At 37.2% G+C, this 22,170-nt stretch overlaps 1 protein-coding gene across 2 annotated transcripts in view; it reads right to left on the bottom strand.

The window, feature by feature from the left end:
- The window catches only part of CARF (calcium responsive transcription factor), a 43,302-nt gene that overhangs the window by 3,599 nt on the left and 17,533 nt on the right, over positions 1 to 22,170 (bottom strand). The window contains exons 9-17 of one of the 2 annotated variants that reach the window (XM_032190606.1): positions 19,673 to 19,862; positions 17,402 to 17,522; positions 16,423 to 16,566; positions 15,737 to 15,970; positions 15,171 to 15,333; positions 14,171 to 14,246; positions 10,262 to 10,392; positions 8,449 to 8,815; positions 3,885 to 6,160 (exon numbers count right to left, since the gene is read on the bottom strand). In XM_032190606.1, the coding sequence (XP_032046497.1) occupies positions 6,042 to 6,160; positions 8,449 to 8,815; positions 10,262 to 10,392; positions 14,171 to 14,246; positions 15,171 to 15,333; positions 15,737 to 15,970; positions 16,423 to 16,566; positions 17,402 to 17,522; positions 19,673 to 19,862 (1,545 nt within the window). In that variant the 3' untranslated portion in view covers positions 3,885 to 6,041. Of the gene's footprint in view, positions 1 to 3,884; positions 6,161 to 8,448; positions 8,816 to 10,261; positions 10,393 to 14,170; positions 14,247 to 15,170; positions 15,334 to 15,736; positions 15,971 to 16,422; positions 16,567 to 17,401; positions 17,523 to 19,672; positions 19,863 to 22,170 lie in introns of those variants that run through there. The other variant, XR_004253433.1, reaches the window with a different exon arrangement.

The raw sequence follows: 22,170 nt of genomic DNA, 5'->3' as shown, positions 1-22,170 counted from the left end.
GACCATTTTTGATGCCATTGGTTTCACTAATCTAACACAAATTCCACACACAAAATTTGTTTTACAATTTACCTATATCTAGACTTGACATGACTCGGCTGTTCATAAACTATGGTTTGCAGATGTTGTCATTGCCATGCTGTTAAGTGGCCAGGTCAGATAACGCGAATGAAAAGGAATTGCCTTCATGTTATGGGAGAGGTGGTACATAGTGATTTGCAAACAGTGTTAGAAGACCACCTACAGATGAACAGAATTGACAGACCTTTGAGGGTCTGAACATGTAGGTGTCAAAGGAGTGTTTCTTGTTCTGGACAAAGAGAGCAAAAAATAAATTGGAAAAGGCTTTTTTTTTTTTTTATGTTAGAAGGGTTAGAAGGATATACTAACATTCCTTCGTAAGAAATTTTTGCAGAACTAGGACATCACACACTAAGTTGCCACTTACTCCGTAAAAAGCATACATCTGAGAGGCCTTTAGACCTAAACTCACCACTTGCAAAATATTTACCTTACAAAACATTTACTTTAAGAAAATGAACACTCACAGATCAGGAGGCACCGCTGGCCTACAGTTTCAATATACCATACAAAGACAGCAATGCATGGATGACTATTCATTAACATTTTGGTAGAAACTCATAACATTGAGATCTGTCTAGGCACTAAGTATGTCGTCAAGGAGAGCAAAGTGAGATAGCAATTTTAATACTTCTTGGAGAGACTGACTTTTACTCTATGTCAAAAATATTTTTTGCTTTTGAAGAATAAAAGCTTTATAGAAATTGTGTTGTCAACCTTTACTCTTCATTTCATTCCTGCACGTCCTCCCATAAGACCTTACACACTGTCTTCATGATTGTCCTTTGCAAGATCCCTTTGGACACGAACACTCAGTATTTGTCCTCAAAAATCTTCCAAGTGTTTACAATCATTCCTTTAAAGGCTTCTCAGAAATCACATCAAACCACTTCAGAAAATAAACATATCGTTTATCACATTGGTTAGAAATGGAAGGAGATAGTAAGATGTAATATCTTACGCTGGAAAAGAAAACAAACCCACCCACACTTCCTGTCACATGAAGGGATTTCTGCCTTTCCCTCTTTCTCCCCCCATTTCATACCTTAGTTGTTGCTTGCTGGATAGACCTGCTGGATAGCTTCTGAGGTAAAAAAACCAACACAGCCTGTTTTACACAATGTTTTTCATCTGTTAATGAGGCGTACTTATCCCATCACTGCAGATGGGATAGGCTCTAAAGTTTATTCCCAAGAAAGCTTTGTTTGGAAGGGAAAGGCAGATCAAGGAGGATCTTCTCATCAGAGATCCATGAAGAGTGGTGGCTTTTCAAACCCTCATCCTCTGCTACACCACATTTTCTGTCCCTAACAGAACACATTCTTTGTGTCTAATCTTAGACCATATCTGTTTGAATAAGCTTAGGGGAATAAATTGTAAGTTTGCCAACACACAGCCAATTTAACAGCCAGCTACTATCCACAAACAGAATTAGGAACTCAAGTGGCATGAATAAAAAGAGGTCAGTTTGGCAATATAAAGCCCTAACAGTAGGCAGATATTATCCTTATCCCCTTGTTTTCTCAAGTAACAATTGTCCTGTGAAATATGGCGCCCTGATGATCATCCAAGTATGGCCAAGTCAAAAAGCAAAGAAAAACATTAATTAAAGGAGCACATGGACTTATGATCCATTGGAGACAAAGAAAAACTGACAGAAGCAAATCTCACCAGTATTTACTTGTGCAGTGAACTCACTGCTTTCAACAATATAACAGGTATACACGAAGTATCAGAGGGCCTGAGGGTAAAGGACTTGCATGGAAGCTCTAGTAAGTTCGATGGAAGAGACTTGGCTGGAGACTGAGTGTGCTTGAGGTAGACAGAGCTGAAGTCAGAAGGATGACTAGAGCAGCAAGTTAATTCTGTTGAGAGGAAGATGTGTTTTCCTTGGTAACATGTAAAGAAAGAGAGGCTACACTCCTGGTTGCAGCTCAAAGAGGAGCTTCTTCTTGCCATTAGAAAATAAAGACGTGTGTCTCAGACTAGTGGAAGACATTGAGTTGTCTTTGGTACTCTCCAAAACTTGAGCGGCTCTGTTGGTTTTGAGGGCAGGACAGGTTTCCTTTTCTTCCATACATGTAAATTTCCACCATGATCTCACCCTATCCACTACTGTCTCTGATTCTAGAACTGTGCTGAGCCTTTGTGATGGTCTTCTAACCCCTTTACCAGGTCTATGACCTCCCCCAACACAGCCTTCTCCAACCGTCCCCACAGGCACTCATCTTTCACACTTTCAGGACCTTTTTCCACCTAGACTCCCTGGACTTGTCCTACTTGTTCTCCTTCTGCCCCAGCAACCACTGCTTTCAAGTAGCTCTTGTATTTCTCCCCTCAAGTCCCCATAACCACAACACAGATAATTTCTTTAAAATAGAAAGTAGTTTACATTTGAATAGGAGTACTGTACATTAAATTACTATATAAATATATAATATACACATACATATTCAAACATTTACATCTCTAAACTCTGTACAAGCTGAAACAATCTTCATACCACATGACCAAGTTTGGGTTTTTGAGCAGTGCAAAAAGGACTCATTGATACCACTGGTTTTCATCCAACAGGCTGCTAGCCTTGAATAAGAGCTACAGATGTGTGCCTTACTGTCTTCTCTATGTTTTTGCAAAAAAAAAAAAAAAATTTTTTTTGCATGCACATACATAAGTACAGCCTTTCTTGTCAAGCCAACCAATCAGCCATATGGATAACCAACAATGTGAATAGATTGGAGAATAATTTGTTCATTTACAGTGATATGGAAGCTCAGGGTTTCTAGGTTTGCAAAATGAACACTTGAACAAAACAACAAGAAGACAAAGAAAACATCAGAAAAACATCTGCAAATCTAACACAATGTCATAATTAACTACTTTGAACCAAGCTACATAGTTTTCTCAGTAAAAAAATCAACCTTATGCATTCGAGTCAAACAAATTTAAGTGCATTGAAAGTGGTATTGTTTACAAGTAATTTTTTTTCCCCAAATATGTGAGAGTTTCTCTGTAAACTTTAAGAGGACATTAGTGAACTAATAGGTTAATCTGAATACAGGTGCTGGACATGGCTGATCAGTCAATGCTCCCAATTAGAAACACGCACAAAGCAAATGTAAACATACTCTTCAAAGAGGAAATACAATACTAACTTAAAAGACAACACAGTAACAAACTGGAATATGTATTTAGATGGTAAAGAACTGAAATTTGGTGAAAATGAAGGAAGCTGGGAAAAAGTCAGTATTATCTGAAGAATCATTTCAAATAAAATTATTCTGTGAACAGAATGACAACTCTCATCCCCAGCTTTTAAGAACAGGTAAGTCTTTTCATCATCTTCAAATATCTCCCAACTTTTCATTCTATTGTTTTCAGGGTACCAGGCAAATTAGGCTAGATTCTAACATTAATTTAATTGCCTGTAACTCAAAAAGACTGAAAGATTTCCTCCACTTGTGAGCACTAAAAAAACAGAAGTACCTTCAGATATATTGTTCAGCACAGGATTTGATTGTAGCTAATGGTGGGAAGAACAGTGACTGTTAAATAACAGATCTGTTAATGAACTGATGATGAGTGATGAACTGATGGAAATGTAACTTCTCTTTCCTTATGTTTTTATACCAGCCACGAATCTATTGTCTTCTTTAAAGAAAACTAGAACTGAAACAATCTATTGCTGGTCATCATTAGCTGCCAGCTTATTTCAAGAATAAGCATTCTGAAAAATGAGGAACAATTCTTCAAAAAAAAAAAAAAAAAAAAAAAAAAAGATAATATTGAGAAAGATGCTATTTTGGAATGCCTTAGTTTATGAAAAACAGAAGGTGATGGAATCACTGAATATAGCAGTGTAGAAGGAGGTACCCATCCTGGTATATAATTACTAAATTTGAAAATTAAAAAATGACTGCTGCCTGTGTGCACTAGAACTATGACTACAGCAGAGAACATCCATTCTGGACATAGTTTCACAATTAACAACAGCAAAAATACAAAAGAGTGAGCCTTGTGGGATTGACCTACCCAGAAACGAGTGTCACACCATGAAACAAGTCAGTGCAGAAACAAGTATGAGAAATTCCAAAGAACAGAAGATTCTCTATGCACTTGCATATACTGGCTCTTATTAAGTAAGAGCATGATCTGTTGGAAAGTTCTGATTTAAGCTAACCAGTACATATTAGCCTTTAAATGAACAGCATTAACAGTAATATGAATAATGAATAGCATTAACAGTAACAGTTAACCTCACAGAAGCTAATATATATTTTAAGGTAAGATTAAGCACCTACCTAACAGATGCTGCTTGCAAAGGTATTAGGAACCCAATTTCAATGTATTAGGAACCCAGTATTTTACGAACCCAATTTCAGTGTGACTTTCAAAAGTTTTAGCTTTAAATATGCAAAAGGAAAATAAAAATTAATATTAAATAGTCACTATTTAAATGAGTTTTGTGAATGTCTTGTACGCATATTAATAAATGTAGCAATTTAAAAATGTTAATCTTTAAGTTCATGATAACCCTAACACTTTCTCTACACATAGGTCAACCCATCTTTTTCCTCTTTTTTTTTTTTGTTTTGAGAATGGAAAAGAGAAACTCCTCCAATTGCATTCTTGTACATCATACAGAAAAATATCAAATTTTATGACCAAGTTCTCAAGTACTTAGCAGGAACCACTGGTATTACTGTACTATGGATGCTGCTCTAAAGATTCAACATCTGAAAAAAACAGTATAATTTTTTGACTTGATACCTATGTCAGCATCAGTTTCATTTATTTTATTGCTTTAAATGGATTCCAATTATTATTATTTTTTTTGAAAAAGCATGTCTATCACAGATAACAAAATTCAGTCCTTGTTACTTATTATGGCTTTGACTTAAGTGTTGTCAAAAGCTGTCTCTTGACCATATTCAACTTTTTAAAGATTTCTGGTAATTATTTAAATAATACAGACCACTTCAGTCCTAGAACTGCTACTACTGAAAAAGACAAGATTGTTTTCTGAATGTTATAGTGATAACATCTATTGCTTAGATTTACATTATTACTTGCTTTGTTTTCTTGGGCCTCTGTGTTAGTAAAGTATCTGTAAGTCATATATCACAAATGGCAGCAGATTAAGTTGTATTTATGTGAGCTAATAGCTTAAGTGAATAAAGCAAAAGGTAGAGAAGCTGAAACTGCAGCATCAATCATTTTCTACAAGACTCCTGCTTTTAGATGTTACGACCAACTGTTGTTACAGTACCAGTGCAAGTGCTGACAAATCTCATTATAAAGCTAGAACATAAGTTTAAAGATATCAAAGTTGAAAACATTCACTGTTACAATTCAGACTTGTATTCATCATACAGCTAAGTTCACCTGGCAACCTCACCTTTTTCCTCTCTTTGGATCTTCACATCATTAACATTATGATCGGGTCAAAGTCGCTTTTCTTAAGTATCTGTGTCCTTCGTCACTTTGAAATGTACCATCTTCAACCTTCATTTTGTCACAAAACTATTGATGCACTGATACACTTTGCTGTTGGATTCTGTGGTCTGGGAGCTGGCAGATTTTATGGTCTCTATAGTGCTGTAAGAGTCGTGGGTCTCAAGGAGAAATGCAAACCCAGCATTTTAATGCATATTCTAAAACTAATTATGGAAGACCTTCAGAAATGCTGACCAAAATGGGCCATGTGGATAGCGTCCAAACTACTCAAAATATGAAATAAAAAGAGCTGGTGTTCCACATGGTAACTGGATGACCTGGAAATGGCAGTGAGTCACATCAATTGTATATCAAAACAGCTGTCTGTCAGAACTAATGTATAATATGCCCAGTCTGAATGTCACAATACCATTTTAAAAGAATGGCATTACTTAGAGTACCTGCCTTTCCTTCCAAGACACTTAGAATCCTCTGCTTTGAAAAATCCTTTAGTCTTCACAGATTTAAATAGAGGAGGATCTCTGGCAGTCTCTGATTTTATCTGGCTCCATGGATAATGCTTTTTCTCTTGGCTCTTCTTTAACGTGGCTTACACAGATAACACCCTCTGTATTTTCTTCAGCTTAAAACAAAACAAAATCAAACATTAAAGTTCAAACTCCACCGATAACACTTCAGCCCAAATTACTGCATACATTTAAGAGAAAAATAGTTCAGGAACTCAAGCTAATAGGTAAGTCATTTGTGAAGTTACCTGCTAGTTAGTTTGATAGTCAGTTATACCATGTACTGTTATGTAAGACATTGCAAACTTACATGAATTTACTACAGCAAGTGCCCTGGGAGTACAAATATTTAAAAGATTTCAGTCCCCCAAATGATGGTGCTACGTTTACTTTCCTCCCAAATGTCCTTTTCCTTCCCCGTGGAAAAATAAATCTACATCTTATGATTTTTTTTTTGTTGTTTTTTGAAGGGGCTGGAATAGAGGTGTTATTGCTTAAAAATTTAATGCTAAAGCATGTTGATTTAAACAATGACCTAAACTTCAGGCATGACTGGCCACTGATTAGTGACTGCATATACATTTTCATCAGGAAATAGCTTAAGTTAACACGTGGTTAAGAGAAAGTCCAGAACATAAAAAATAACTTTAACCAAGCACACACGTGCACATACGCACACAGTAGAAAAAGTATCTTGAAATATAAACTGACTGAACTGGTAAGCAAGTGTTTCATCCAAATAATCTCTGTAACATTACTTCCTCTTCACTCTAGAATGTTTTTTGTCCTCCTGCTCTCCAGATAAAGAACTAGGCTCTGGAAAGTAGGAACTGGATGGAAGTATCTGCACATTTTATAGGCAAGTTTTCCACATAACTTATGAATGGTACCAATATTCTCACTATTTCAAAATCCAGGGTGGTGAGATTGAGACGTTGAGCAGAAATCCCAAAGAACAGTGAGTTTAGTTCCTGCATTTATATAATTTAGATTTTATATTTGGCTACACTTCTTTTTGTAGAAACTAGTATTTCTTTAAAAAAATAACCTCAAAACATTAATCACTTAAACAATTATTTGAGACGTGTCAATATCTTGATTGAACAAATGAAGGGTTAAACAACTGAATGAAGGAGGTACATTTGATAACTTTTCTGAAATTCTTTTAGCAAGAGGGAAAATAGAGTTTTTTTCAGAAGAGCAGAGACATCCTATTATGGGAAGGAGACAAGCTACACAGATATTTGAATACAGCCAAGAGAAAATTCTTAAAATTAGCTCTGACAATAACATCACAGCAAAATGTCCTAATGTTACTTCAACAAATCCAAATTTCTGCAGGTTTCCTCACATACCCTACGATTTCCTTTTTACTTGTTCATGTATTCTTTTATCTCAATTTTATTTATTTCACATAATTTAGTACAAATTAAGTTTTGCTGACCTGTAAAAGTCATCAGGACTTATAGGGATAATTATAGCTATGGCATTATGAAGGTGTAGGCAGATCTAGCATATGTTTACCTATATTTTTCTGCAAAACTGCTCAGGAGTCATCTTCTCAGAAATCACAGATGACAAGATAAAGTAATACAAAAATTAAAAAGCGAAGCATTGCACAGCTAACATCTCAGACACTCTGGGAAGTCAAAACAATATGTTGCACTGATATATATGCTCCATATCTAATAGGTTTTCTTCACATGGCGTAGAAATCTTTCTTTTTGAAAGTAACACTTCATCCTTAACCAGGTCCCATATCTGACAATTCAAAGACCGTATCTGTATCTGATAAAAGTGGTCTAAGGAGCCTTCTATTTTGACTGAAAGTTATTTAAGATGTTTAACATAAATTTTTAGAGAAGTATTTTCAGACAAGTTTGAAATTTCAAGCAATTATACAACTCCAACTGATCACTCCTAAAGCATATTGATGACTACAGGATCCTAGTTAAAATTTACTAAAAAACCAAAATCTGTAATCTGCTGGGATTGTGCAAAGAAAGAAGTCACCAAAAAACACATTTTTTTCCAAAAAGTCCTAACCAGATTCAATATTGGTTATTTTCTATTCTTATTTTTCCTAATAAAATGTTATGTTTGAAGATGATCATTTTAGCTAAATGCTAGGGTTTTTTGGGGGGGCAAGATTAGTGCTCATTAAATAAGATGATGGTATTTTTTTCAAAGGAAGTGATAAGTAGTTAAACTAAGCCATTTTTTACAACAAAGCCTACATGTATTTTACAGTCACATAATTTTACAGTAAAAAATAATTAAAGTCAACTGAAACAAGCCTATGCAGAGCATTATTAACACATTTGTCTACTTTGCTCTAAGACACATGGACCAAAACCCACTGTATTTTCTATATTTGTGTGTTATTGGGAAGAATGAAACTTACTAAGTGCAGGATGGCTATCCACAATCCGTACTGGAACAGTCTGTACATCTCCCAAAAGAATCTGCTGGACTCCTCCTTCCAGGCTTCTGGAATCATCTACCCCTTCAACTGCTACCAGCTGGCCCATGGTGACCAGACTCTGATTAGAGCCAGGTGGAGTCCCATAAGCAGAGTCAGCTGCACTATGCTGTGCTAGGCCAGCACCTGCTTGCAGACTGTGCCCCTGACCAAGTACTAGAGAATGGTTTGTTATTGCACTCCCTGTGGAATCCAAGAGACTTGCAGAGCTGGGAGGGGAATGATTATTTACAGCTATCAGGGCTGTTGATTCATTTGTGGAGGTAGAAGTTGACTGCAGCTGTAATCCCTGTGAAAGAGAAGGCAGAAGTACAAATAAACCAATACACAGCAGGAGTAATTTACATTTGATGACAAACATTTTGCAGTGCTGGAACTGGATAGCTTCTGACTATGTCATCTCTTTTGAACAGTCAATCTCAGCATCTGTGGACTAAACTTGTATTTGAAAAAATAATCAGACAATGGTGTCCAGCAGCATCTCTAAGACTACTTATGACCATAAAGCTCTAATTTTAGACTGAGATTCAGTTCCAAATTGTTATAAATGGCTCAGTCTTCAAAATAGAACTATAATCAAAGTTTATAATTTATTAAAGGAATAGAGGTAAGCAAACAGCACTGGGTGCACCGGGAGTCTCTGCTGTCTTTGTCTTTTAGTCATTCTTCAGCTTTCTCCTTAATCTCCTGGCCAGATATCAGAGACTTGCATAGTGTCCCATCCAACAGTCATAATAGTTAGCAGTTATTCTGAAACCCCCCAGATATCAGAGACTTCAAGGAAAAGCCTACAAATACATTTCCCTTCAAGCTCTCTATTGACATGAATTGCTAAAACATTCCTTTGCAAGATACAAGAACTATAAACATTAACCACTCTGGTTTTTTTTTAGACTTGTCATTATACAAGGGTATGTAAGACAGAAGGTCACATTCATCATACCACGTGGCCCTAGCATTGTTCCATATTGACACAAATCAGATGAACACATTTCACAAAATCATTCCCCAATACTGCCCATCCCCATGACGGGTGGGCACTAAAAGCTAAGCGTACTGCTTTAAAGGAGACTTGGGTAAAGACAAGGCTCTCTTCAGCATGAGAAGGAAACAGCAAGTAGAACAGCATTTTACTGCAGGCTGTATTTCTATGGAAGAGATGACACATTGGGGTTCAGAAGGTATGAAGGTAGCTTTTCAAAGACCATTGGGAAGAAGGTTAAGAGACCCAGATTTCAAGAGACAGAAGCTTTAGAAGCAGTTTGTTTGGCATGGCAGTCTTAACCTTACACCTCAGCCTTTCCACCTGGAAGTTCATACATCTGAGCTGAGAGCAGTTTTATGATTTTAACAGATTTTCTTATGAGGCTGGAGAAGGATTTAGAAGGAATGAGTTTGACTTATCCTCCCTCATTTTTGCAGCACTTTTATCATGAAATCACTGGAACATCTGGAAAATGAATAGGCGTTTGATTTGAGGCAGAAGCTCACTACTCTCATCTCCTTGGTTTTGCCTCTTTACATCATAACTTCAAAGTGGCAGTGAGATGCCCTGCACTACAGCTAGATGTGACATATTAGAGAAGCCAAAATAGGAGTTGACAGCTATTGCAAGGTTGTTATTCCCTCACAGCCAGCATTTGGGATCAATAGTTGAGGAAACTTGGTATTTTCAGCTTGCCTTCAGCACTCCCAACACAGAAGATCTGACATTCTGTAAACAACTTGACTGTACCTGAAGTTGTGCAAATATCTTGGGCTGAAGTGAAGATAATGAAGACAACAGCTGAGCTGTTTCTGGTAGCAAGGACTCCCCACTCTGGTTGGATTCTCCTTTGGTGACGACTGACTCTGCTGGTGAGCTCCCTACAGTGCCAGAGACAATAAATAAACAGACAGTTGTAACAAACTTCCTCCTCTTGTTTAAAAGCCTCCCCTGTAAATGGAACAAGCCAAGCCCCTTTAACCTCAATACAGACACATAGATATGCATATACACATATATGCTGTTCTTTTTTGCAGAAGAGCTTGCAAAAAGAAAAAAAGTCTTATTACAAGAAAAAAGATACTGTTATAGGAAGATGGCACATCTCTGTTGAGAGTGAAAAAGAAGCAGTTCTGCAGAACAACGTAATTATTCCCTACCCTGTGTGTTGAATTTCTAGTTTTAACATAAAAGCCAAAACATTTCTATCAAAACATCAATTAAATAATTGGATCACACATACACCTTCAGCAAGCGCTCAATAACAAACAGGCATCAAAAGAAAGGACTGTCTTACAAAATAAAAATCTACACAGGAAATCCTGCAAGTCTTTTCGTTCCCTTCCAAAGTGTATTTGAAGAATTAGAACAGCTTCTAAGCGATATCACATCAAATATAATTTTAAAGAGAGACTATTTATTTGGGGGTCGTTCAGCCTACACATTCCAACATTTTCTGAAAATTCTTATTTAAAGCAAGAATGATTGACTTAATTTCCTCAAGACTTATGGAAATCAAGATTCACTTGTATCAATTTCTGGAAAAAAAAATCCTGTGGGATTATTCAATTTCCTGAGATACCCAGAATATTTTGGATAAAAGGTACACAGGTAAGAGTAGACACTGCTCAGCTTCCTGTTTTGCAGTTTCACTGCTATAGCTGTAAAAGACCTACTTGTCCTGTGCATATAGATTAGCCTATTGATTTTTTTTTAAATTTGAGAATAGTCAACAATATCAAAAAGCTTTCTAGAAAAAAAAAAAATCAGACTAAGCTTCCATCAATCTGAGCAAATAGAGATATATTTTTCATCACATATACTGAGTTGCAAACTAACTTTTTATCCTAACTGACCATAAGATACACTCTAACTCTTCTTGAATAAAACTACTTCAAAGATTTAGCCTCTTTTTAATACTATAGAGAGATCTCATGTGTATGTGAATATTCACAGGTAGGAAGAGATAGTGGATTTTTCCTGAGATTGTATTCTACACCAATATGCCTAGGAATAAATCTAATAGATCACATTCTATTCTACTCACTCCTTACACTGCATGGATATTCGGTATGAATGCCACAAGTTTAAAAAAATACACACACACACTGTATTTTTTTCACTTGCCAGCATACTTCATAACAGATGTAAAAGGGAAAAATGACTTAAGAATTTTGATAGTGACAGTGTTCTTACACCTAGGAGTAAAGAGACAAAGTAGAATCATATGGTGAAGGATATTCTTCATACGCCTATCCCGAATTTGCATATTTTAGGCAAAGACATGGAGTTATGCACAGAAAAGGAAAGAAACAGCTGGGTCTTAGTTCTGTTATTGTTTGATTTCTTAAATGTAAATTTGTCCCTATTCAGCACAAGTTGAAATGAAAAAAAAAGTATACAAACAGTAGTTTGAGAAGTCAGTGTTGTTTTCCCTGCTATCACTTTACATTCTTAAACAAGAGCTGGTTTCAGTCAGCCTTCTTTTTTCACTAAGACTTGTAATATAATTATAATAATGTATCTGCAATGTGTACAAACACATCCTCACATAAATTTAAGTGGAGATGAGATATGCTGAAATTAGATTATCAGCTTATATTCACTGAATTGGCACACGTGCAAAAAGCCAAATGCATCCAAGATCTCTAACTTCCTCTAAAACCCAGCATGTGATCTCGCTGAATGGATGTTTACATATTTGATAAGCTATTTTGCCTTGGAAATCTATCTGTGAAAGATGAAAAAAAGCAAGAATTGATCTTTCTGAACCCTTACCAGCATTCAGACAGTTCATACCAAAAGTCAACTCTGCTGAGCCCTATGACAGTGATTAAGGCACCACTATTCTGTTTCTCTCCATAAAAGCACAGTAATGGAAATATTAAACTAGGTGGGTAAGTTTAAGCACAGTAAATCTATTTATACTGCAAATTCCTTCTTTTCTAAAAAGAAAAAGAAATATATATATATATTCACATTGAGCCTAAAAATTTACTTCTTGTCCTCTGACAGTTGTCAACACAAATTCGTGTCCTAAATGCTCCAAGTATATAGGATGCATTTCAGTTTAATTGGATTCATTGCAGCAACAACTACAATAAGAGTTGAAAAACAAAACAGAAGCCCAAGTTTACTCTTTTTACTAACTCTAAGTGAATTAATGTACATGGAATTGCTCAAGAGAGAAGTCATACGGAGCCAGAATTCTGGGGTTTTACTTTTCCTGCTATAACGATGATAAGAAATAGATCAGGGAGTGACAGGGGTCAAAAGGGGAAGATGCCCAAACACATCTGAACTTCTTCAGGCCAGAACTACAACACTTCTTCAAGCAAGAACCACAGTGGAGGATAACTTGACTTGAACAAATCTTTAAGCGTGACAACTATGAGAGTGCCCCTTTGATCCCTGGGAGTTCTCTACCCACTGGAATAAAAAGTACTGAACACTATGTTCCAGTTAAATGAGGAAACAAGCTGGCACTGCCACTGACTTTAATAAAATTAAGAAGTCTGCAGTCTATCTTAATGTAATGCATGCAAATAATTAGACTCTTCTACCTTGCTGCAATCACATCTTGCTGCTAAAGCTGATTTTTCTGATAAGCATCATATCAAAGCTATTAAAGAAGGGATGCAGAAAATATCCACAAACATGCAGGGAAGTTCATTCAAGCCACACTGACAAGACAAAACATCCTTGAAAATGAAATGTCCATGAAATCTGGACAAAAATGTAAGAATATAATTATTTTAAATTTATTAACATCCACCATGATCCAGTAGAGTACCTCAACCTATGTGGAATCCTGACCACGTGGATAGCATATAGGTCTAGTTACAAACACCTTTACTTTTAGTACATGTTTTGAAGTTGAAGTAAAAGTAGCATGAAGCCGCTTTCAACAAAGAAAGTGTAATTACATGGTGTAGTGGTGTAAATACATGGTGTAATTAGCTTCTTTAAAAAAACACAATAGACCTTAGACCACAAACATGGACATAACAAGTTTCCATAGAAGTCTACTTTGTGTTTTCACGACATTATGAAAAACAAAGTGTTCTCAATTTTGACAATAAAATTACAGCATTAGTTGTTCAGATCCTGACCCTGGCAGTGGAAATCAACAAGTCAACAACTTCCTGAGAAGAACGAATCTCAAAATGCATTCAAGTCCTTTTTAGCAAAATATTTAAGAACATGCCAAGCAAAGACCATCATGGAATTCAGATACCCAGTTGGCCCCAGATCTATTACCTGAGTGATAGGAATATTTCTTCAGTAGGAAATTAATTTTCTTTTCCTACACAGGTGTTATTAGCACCATCATCCAAGGCAAAATGCTCTTTCAAAATAATCAACCCTTAAAAATTTTCAGTTGCTTGAGGATATGAAATAAAAAATAAACTTACAGTTTTCATACTTTTGTCAGCTACATCAGGGTTAAACGTTTTTTTCTGTATGTGCAGTCAAATAGTACAAACAAAAAAAGCTTGCCCTTCTCTGCCTCAAAACAGACAAACCAAAATAAACCTCCTTATATTCAGCTGAGTTAGAGAACTTGTCAGCAACCTCTCTGGATGGAAACAATTTCTGTGACATCGTTAACAAAACAAACCACATTTGGAAACAACTAAGTTATTAATACAGTCCTACCAGCTGAAGTTGGTGAGGCAAAAGTAACAGTCACTGTTTCTGTGAGAATGTTCCCACTGTCTGTGGTCCACTGCAACTGAAAGGAAAAAGATTGCAGTTCTCAGAAAGAGTCTGTTAAGTTTGTCTACTATAGGAACATAGGGTCAATTCAGGACCCACAAGAAAACAGTGTTTTTTACTAACTAGTGAATTTTGGCAGGTTTTGGTTTACAAAAATAAAACACTGCAAACTGTTTTTGTAATATGCACTATATCAAGAAGGCTAAAGTTATCTTGTGAAAATTTGAAGACTGAAATAAAAAAGTCAAACTATTTGGCTAACAAATATCACCCATTCATCTGGGACAAATGCAGTTTAGGGATAGGAGGGGAAAAATTATAATGCAGCATCATTTAATACTACACTTTTGCAAAACTGTTTTTAAATCAGCAATTCCTTTGCAGTCAACCTCATAACTGGAAAAACTAGGATCATTCTATCTCTTACTGCTCAAGAGGTGGAAGAAAATAAAGGAACAACAGAAGTTACCCAACATTCTGACATATCTACTTCAGGCTTATTTCACCTGCTACAAAGTGCATTCGATGCTGTACAAACCCTAATTTAGGTTCCACCTCAGACACACTTCATCCCAATTTTTCAAATATGGAAAAGGAGCAACTCCTCCAACACATAGATAACAACAAAGCCATGAATAAAATTTTCTGCTGCATGTCGACTTTTCCATACCACATGGCTTCCAGTTCATGCAATCATCATGCAAGAGTATCTTTTAATGTGTCAATCAACTAATAGCAATCTAATGCTGATGAGATAAACACTGAAAAGGTTTTATTCACATTTAATCTAGTCTTGCTCAGCAAGAGATTCCACTGAAAATATTGCTGCCAGAAATAAAAAGTCATAGAATTGTAGATGAAATGCAACTAAAAGTAAAAATTAAATGAGACTTTCAGTATTCGACCCAAGAATCAGAAAGAAATGCTAGGGCCAACGTACCGCTGCTGGAATGCTTTCTGAATTATACACCACATCGCCATTTCTCAGGGACTTCTGCACTTCATGAATGTGGTTCTTGATGTCATTCACAGTGGGGAAGAAGGACAGGTTATGCCTCTCTGGCACTTCATCAGGTTTGAATAATTCTCTTTCTACATATTTTCTGTCGCATGTTAAAGGACAATGAAATTAAAATTAAAATATGTATATTTAAGATATATTGTGCTATTTCTTCGTTACAACTGCTGCTACCTTCACCCTCTCTTTCTTGAGTTCACAACAGAAGAGTATGCTAAAATAACTTCTGATCCAGTCCTCTGGGCATCTACTCTAGAGCTCAGAATTAAAAATCCCCATTTACTCAATTAACTTTAGAGTGGACAGTAGCTCTTAATGGTTGTCTATAATATGAAAAGACAAAATCTGGAAAAAAGCAGATTCTAACAACATATGGGAAGTACATTCTTTTACACATCAGTACTGCCATTTAACTGCAAACCAAATTAATCAAACGCAAAAGCAGGTATAGCACTACAGCTTCAGAACAATGCCAGACATCTCTGTACCTCAGTTGTTTCCTCACTGCATAGACTTGCTCTATTCCCTGAGACACCAGTTCTCTGATCTTGTCTGCCACTTGAGGATGAAGTCGGGAAGGCAGAATACAATTCTCATCTCTAGCAACTTCCTCCTCCTCCTCAGGAGAAGATGCAGAAAAGTGGGAGGGCGAAGAAGGGAGGCAGGAAGTTTCCATTTCATGATACTGGTGGGCTTGCTGAGTGGGTAACTGTACATACCACCTGGCAAGAAGGAAAGAGTTTCTATACACAATTCTCAAGCAAAGGCAGCAAAATGAATCTCTTAGGGGAACAGACAGACAATCATAAATGACCCAGTTAGAGTGACGTAAGTCTTTACAGCTCCTCAGCTGGAAGATACTGCCCTTTAGAGCTCAGGGTCCTCTGACACCCTTCAGTGAAAAATAAAACAGGTTAAATATCCCAATACATTCAATTATTTCTACTTATTCCCTGCATGGAAACATCTGCTGAAGTTCCACATCTTAGCATTTAACACATTTACCAAGTGAAATAATCCAGAGCCATGAGTCTTACTGACATTGTTGAATTTATACTATTGATATTAAGCAAGAACCTTAATAAAGTAACTAAGAAAATCTAAATCCAAGCAAGCAAATTATTGCTCTATTTGCTTCATTGGTCAAGATGAAAAAAATAAATGCAAAGTTCACCTGAGGACACCACCAGCATCTATCAAGTTCTTCTTGAGCATGTTGAATGCTTTCTCCTGCTCCATTCTTATGATTTTCTTGTCAATTTTAGGGTCAGTAGGAACTCTGTACTCCAGAAACTTTTGAACCTTTTTAATATAGATCCTTCCAAGGGGAGGATAAAAAAAAAAAAAAAAAAAAAAAAGAAAAGAAAAAGAAAAAAGAAATTCCTTCAAATACACTTCACCTCCAGGGGGAAGGCAAAATCCCCACCTACTTCATATTGGATATTACTATAGAAAAAATTCAAGCAGAGCGTTGTTCTGGGGGCTGAAGAGCCTCTAAGAGAAATTAAGAGTTTTTAAACAGATAATCAATAGAGAGGGATGCAGGTGGATGCAGAGAGTCACATGTATGGTCCAGGCTGGAAGCCACTCAGCCAGAGTGGTTTTGCATTTCAGCAAAAATCCTCTGCCCCTCAGTAGCATAAAAGCACAACACCATTTCTGGACAGGCCGGAATTCACCCAGCCTGAAGCATAAACTGAGTACATACACATCTAACTGCACCCGTCAAAGTACGCACACCCTTAGCGCTGCAAAAAAACACAAGCACAGCACTAAAACCCAGAAGGATGCCCACGGATAAGTTTTTTTGTTTGTTTGTTTTTGTTTTTTAAAAAAAGAAAAACAAAGATGACAGTCGGATAAGGAAGAAGTCCTCACCAGTGCTCAGACAGAGTGATTCCCACCTGTAGTTCATGGACTAACGTACTGCTATTTTGCAGCTAGGCAACCTATCAAATGTCAGCCTCATTCAGTTTAATAGGACAGCATTTCCTCCTTCCCTCTATATGTAAATCAACCTCAAGTTATCAAGGAAATAAAGCTAAGAGCCACACTGCATGCTATAAGCTACCCCACAAACAGCACTCTGTCAATGTTCATGAGATTTATATTTTCTTAGGATGATGGTCAGTAGCTTTGTAGCCAATTCTTACCTTGCCGGACAAGTGGCTTTATACAGATGGCCAGAAATCCTTTCAGGCTCACTGGCTTTTTTGGGCTGAAACCCTTTCCTTCTTGGTCCATACTGGCACTCCATTACAATGGCTCTGCTTCCTGGGAACAGAAAGTAATTCACTCTATTTGAGCAACCACAGAAGTTGTTATAGTAAAACACTACCTATGGAATAGACAAGAATTCCAAAAAAGTTATTTCTGCTTAACAGACTTCTTCAGAAGGCAGTACAGTCAATTGTAGCAAGCATTCAAATACAGTGAAAATGCTTTTTTTCACAGCATGCAAGGAACACAGAGCACTTTAAAAGTGTTTCCCAAACCGCTATCACTTCACAACGCTCCTGGTAGATATAAAGGGGCAAAAGATTGGCTTCTGACCCTATCAACAACAGTAATTGACAATATGAGCAGCCTTGCTAGTTACCAAAGGAGCACAATATGTTGGTAATAAATACAAATAAGAGAAATAGAATCTCCAAAGTAACCAAGAAAATCCACAGCTGAAAGCAAAGGACTTTAATTAATACTTCAGACCATTCTGCCCCATAAATTCTTACCTGCAAATCTGACCTACCTTATCAGTTAAATAACACTGCCTCAGTGTGGCATACCCCCATTAACACAGACAGGCTCAAACAAAGATTGCTTAGCTCTAAATTTCATTCAGATACATGACTTATTCCAATCAGACCACTTACAAAAGGGGTAAGGTGCATAACAGTGTCTGTGGTCAAGAAGAGAACCTGTATCTGTCCCATATCATGTTTAGCTATCTATTACTTACATTTCATATACACCAGTCCACTGGCAGGGAGCTGCCTATGCCACAAATGATATAACCAAAAACTTTTTAAGGTATTACAACAGCAACATAAAGTGTTTCCATAAGACACTCAATGATTTAATGCCTGAGAACATGACATTATTAGTATATATACATATCAGTGCATGTAAAGAGAAGGAAAATTGTGCTTAACAAACATACCTAGCCTTTTCGGATTTTGTTTAAAAAATTTGAAATCAATTTGCTATGACTGAAAAGACTTCAAGAGCTTTAAGCTAGTCCTTACTAGTATGCATGTCAAACCCAATGTGATGGGGCTCCTGTTTTACAAAGTTATTAGCAATATACAATTTTTATTAAAACTAACAATCAAGATTTTATAATTACTTCATGTTTTATACTATGTAGGAACTACCCAGCTTCTCCACAGCAGAAACACAGCAGGGAAGGCATTACGGTTTGGTTCCACTTACACAGAAGGGATAAATTCCTTGAGAACAGTACTTTTGTCCTGCACAGTTTAGAATTAAGTTATCTGAGATTTAAATTACAGTTCAGAAAACCGCATTTCCAGCCTCTGTTCTCTAGATGTAAAGGTTTTTAATGAATGTTCTTCATGGAGTGCTTACATTCTAACCCTAACTGCATTGAAAAGGCAACTCATTAAAAATACACGTAATGCCTGTATGGGGATCTGAGCAAAGCAAAAATACTAAATCCTACAACTTAAAAATCAGTGTCTCTAGTAGTCTGCAGAACTTTGAAGAAGAAAGTCTATGTTTGGTTTTGTTCTAAATATCTTACTGTGGGGGAACACATTTATTAAGCAGATCTTACAGAAAATTAAAAATATCTCAAGTGCATTTGGGGAGCTGGAAATAAAAATGTAGATCATTTTGGTTTTAAGAAATTTCTTACCTGAATGAACTTAATTTCACATACGCATCGCATGAACTAAATGCATATTTACCTACCTCTTTAAGTCTCCACATTCATTAAAAAAAAAAATAAGTCTGTCTGCTGAGCTATGTTGATGTTTACTTCTTTTTGATTTTATAGGCTGCCACTGAATCATCTTATTGGCTCCTGTGGAACAAACTCTGCAAAGGGTCTCCAAACCAGGCAAGAATGCTGAAGCAAGCTCTTACCCTTAGGAAAACTTTCAAGACCTGATTGAGCAGAGGGAACCTCCGCCCAGAGAACTCATTCACAAGTACCATTTGATGCGGGTTCCTAACTAATTTATTTCTAAACAAAAAAGGGAACGAAACACTCGCATCAAAGCCTGTGTTTTCAGGGAAACAAGCTCCTTCAGACTGTGGCATAGAGGTACCAAAGCTGCTCTTTTTTTTTTGCCTTGACTTTACTAACACTAAGGAACACCACAAGGATCCTTCTTTATGGCCAACTGTCAAGTGATGTTGAGATTTTTAAAGTAGTTATTGAAATAAAAGAAGTTAGTTACCTGCATTGACAAAGGGGATCCCATCATATGGGACATACTGAGATTTCCACATCAACCGTGTGGCGGGTTTGGCTGGGCTTGGAGACTGGCGCGTCCCCCATACGCTTTGTGTTTGCTGCTTGTGTAGCGTTAGAACACTCTCTAATTCTGTCTCGCTCACACAATAGCCGCGGTATGAGTCCCCAATTTTCTGCATGGAAAGGAGGTGAAATAATAGGATTATTCACCCAGCTGACTGCTCTCCATTACCCAAGAAAACAAAAGCAGTCAGGGACTCTGCATGTGAGAATACAGGCTCACATTTTTGGTGCTTTGTGTTTTTTCCTTCCCCACACTATTGTCCTCGCAAGCAAATTTACCACTGGATCTCGCACCAGAGTGTTCTCCATTGAGGTCAGCGGTCTGTCAGCCCTCAAAGACCCTAAGTGCACCAAGAACTCCACAAAGGTTCTCAGAGTTACTGCCAATGCTAATTTCCACAGGACAACTTGATTTGTTTTTTCCCCCACAGTGCTTACTTTTGTTGCAGTTTCCTTCTAAGACAAATTCATCTTAGGTAAACATTTTGATGGAACTGCCTCAGAGGATCTCTGAAGTGCTAAAAATTGTCTACATATCTACTTCAGTGCACGGACACTGCTCTGAGGTGTAGCAGAATACATCTGCTTGTGCCACTAGTAACTGCCTCACCTGCTTAGTGCATTAGCTCTGAATTGAATGCCCCAAGCTTTAAGGCTCTCTCCATTCAAAAAGCTACACAGAAGCACAACACACAAGATTTGTCACGTGCATATCAGCTGTGGTTTCAATGAACTTTGCTAAACTCCAGGCAAATACAGAAAACTCGCATCTAGATCTGATTCAAAGAAGTAGTCAACAAAAACAATTATAAACAACTCATTGACTTTGCAACATCCCCTATGACAGCTGCTCAGCTGATTCGGTGCTGGTCTGTGAAGGCCTGCCAGCAAACCATGAAAATACTGGGACAGAAGTGAGCTATCCCATCCAACAGTAACACCAGGAATACTCTGCTAGCTCATTCTTACAACATAACCAGGGAGCAAACATGTGATGAATGAATGCTGGCATCTGATGCATCCATTTTGCCACCTTCAGTGACAAAGCAGCCAGATGTTTAAATAATACTGAAAACAAAAGCAGCAACAGTATCTGTCCAAGACTATTATCGCAATATTTATTAATGACAACAACATAAAACTGTCTCATAGTTACCTCAGAAAAACAAAATGTCTGTGGTTAGCAAGACCTAAAGTCAACAAAGAGCAAATGAACCCCCTTCAAACAAAGTGGGGAAGCAGGCTGTTGCTGCTAGCACAGTCCCCATAGGCTAAGGTTACGCATGCACTGACTGCAAGAGTCAGTCTGTGGTATCAGTTTCTTACACAGCAGCAGCTCACTGCACTGCGAGCATGCTGCTCCACCACTTAATCAGGTCTGCATACGCTGCAATCATGCAGCTGTAGCAAGGAAGAAACATGGGTAATTGTTGTGATTGTTTAGCCAGAGACTGTAAATAACAGACAAACAGAAATGAAGCGATCTGAAAAATGCAGAAGGAAAAAAGCCTGAGAAGTACCAGAAGTACCTTCTTTACAGAGACCTAGAATTATCCCCTCTCACAGCAGGACATGCAATATCACTCCACAGAAAATACTACATTACCACCATCTCTTTCCACACCTTACACTGGTCATTATAAACAGCTTCTTGACCTTATTCTAGGGAGATGATAGAAAACGTATAGAACTGTTGTGCCAGAAAGGTAACTGTTAAGGTACTATCTCTTATTGTAGCTTTAATTCTATGCAAAATCCAGCATTTCACAAAATTTGGACGTGGGGGTAGAAAAAAATCATATAGCACATAAGATCCCCACTCTCTAGGAGCTTCTGAGGCAGGAACAAATGGATAAGTGAGACCATCTGTTCCAAACAAATAAATGTTTTTTGCATAGTTGATTAATTAAGGCAGTTTTTAATTATGCTTTATTTCAGTATGCTAACACATGCTGGAAATGTGTTCTGATCCTAATGCTGAAAACTTTAAGTAGGTTAAAGAAAATAACTTTTTTTTTTTAATCCGTTTTTCGTTACCAAAGTAATTACCCTGAAGTAATTGGATACTTTCCAACCTTTTTAACTCCAGCCAAATGTCAAGCCAAAAAAAAGAAGCAATTCCTTTTCTCCCCCTAGCCTCATCTCAGTCAGAGCACATAAAAGCTTACACTAAAGTACACACATCAAGACTGCAGTTTTCCTCGACTGAAGTAACAGCAAGCAGCAAAATGCCAGAGGCATTACACTGTCTAGGCACAGCAAGCATAAGCTGAATAGTTCAGGACAGGCAGAGAATCAGCGCTAAACACAGAACTTAGCTCTAGTTTTGTAGTCGCAGCTCTTACTGTCCTGGGTCTGCCTGTGCCTGCTGTACTGACCACACTTCAGAGCTCAGCCCTGGCCAAGAACTTGGGATAT

Source organism: Aythya fuligula, chromosome 6 (genome assembly GCF_009819795.1).
Source record: "Aythya fuligula isolate bAytFul2 chromosome 6, bAytFul2.pri, whole genome shotgun sequence".
NCBI classification, from domain to species: Eukaryota; Metazoa; Chordata; class Aves; order Anseriformes; family Anatidae; genus Aythya; species Aythya fuligula.
This window is presented reverse-complemented; position numbering and strand designations above follow the sequence as displayed.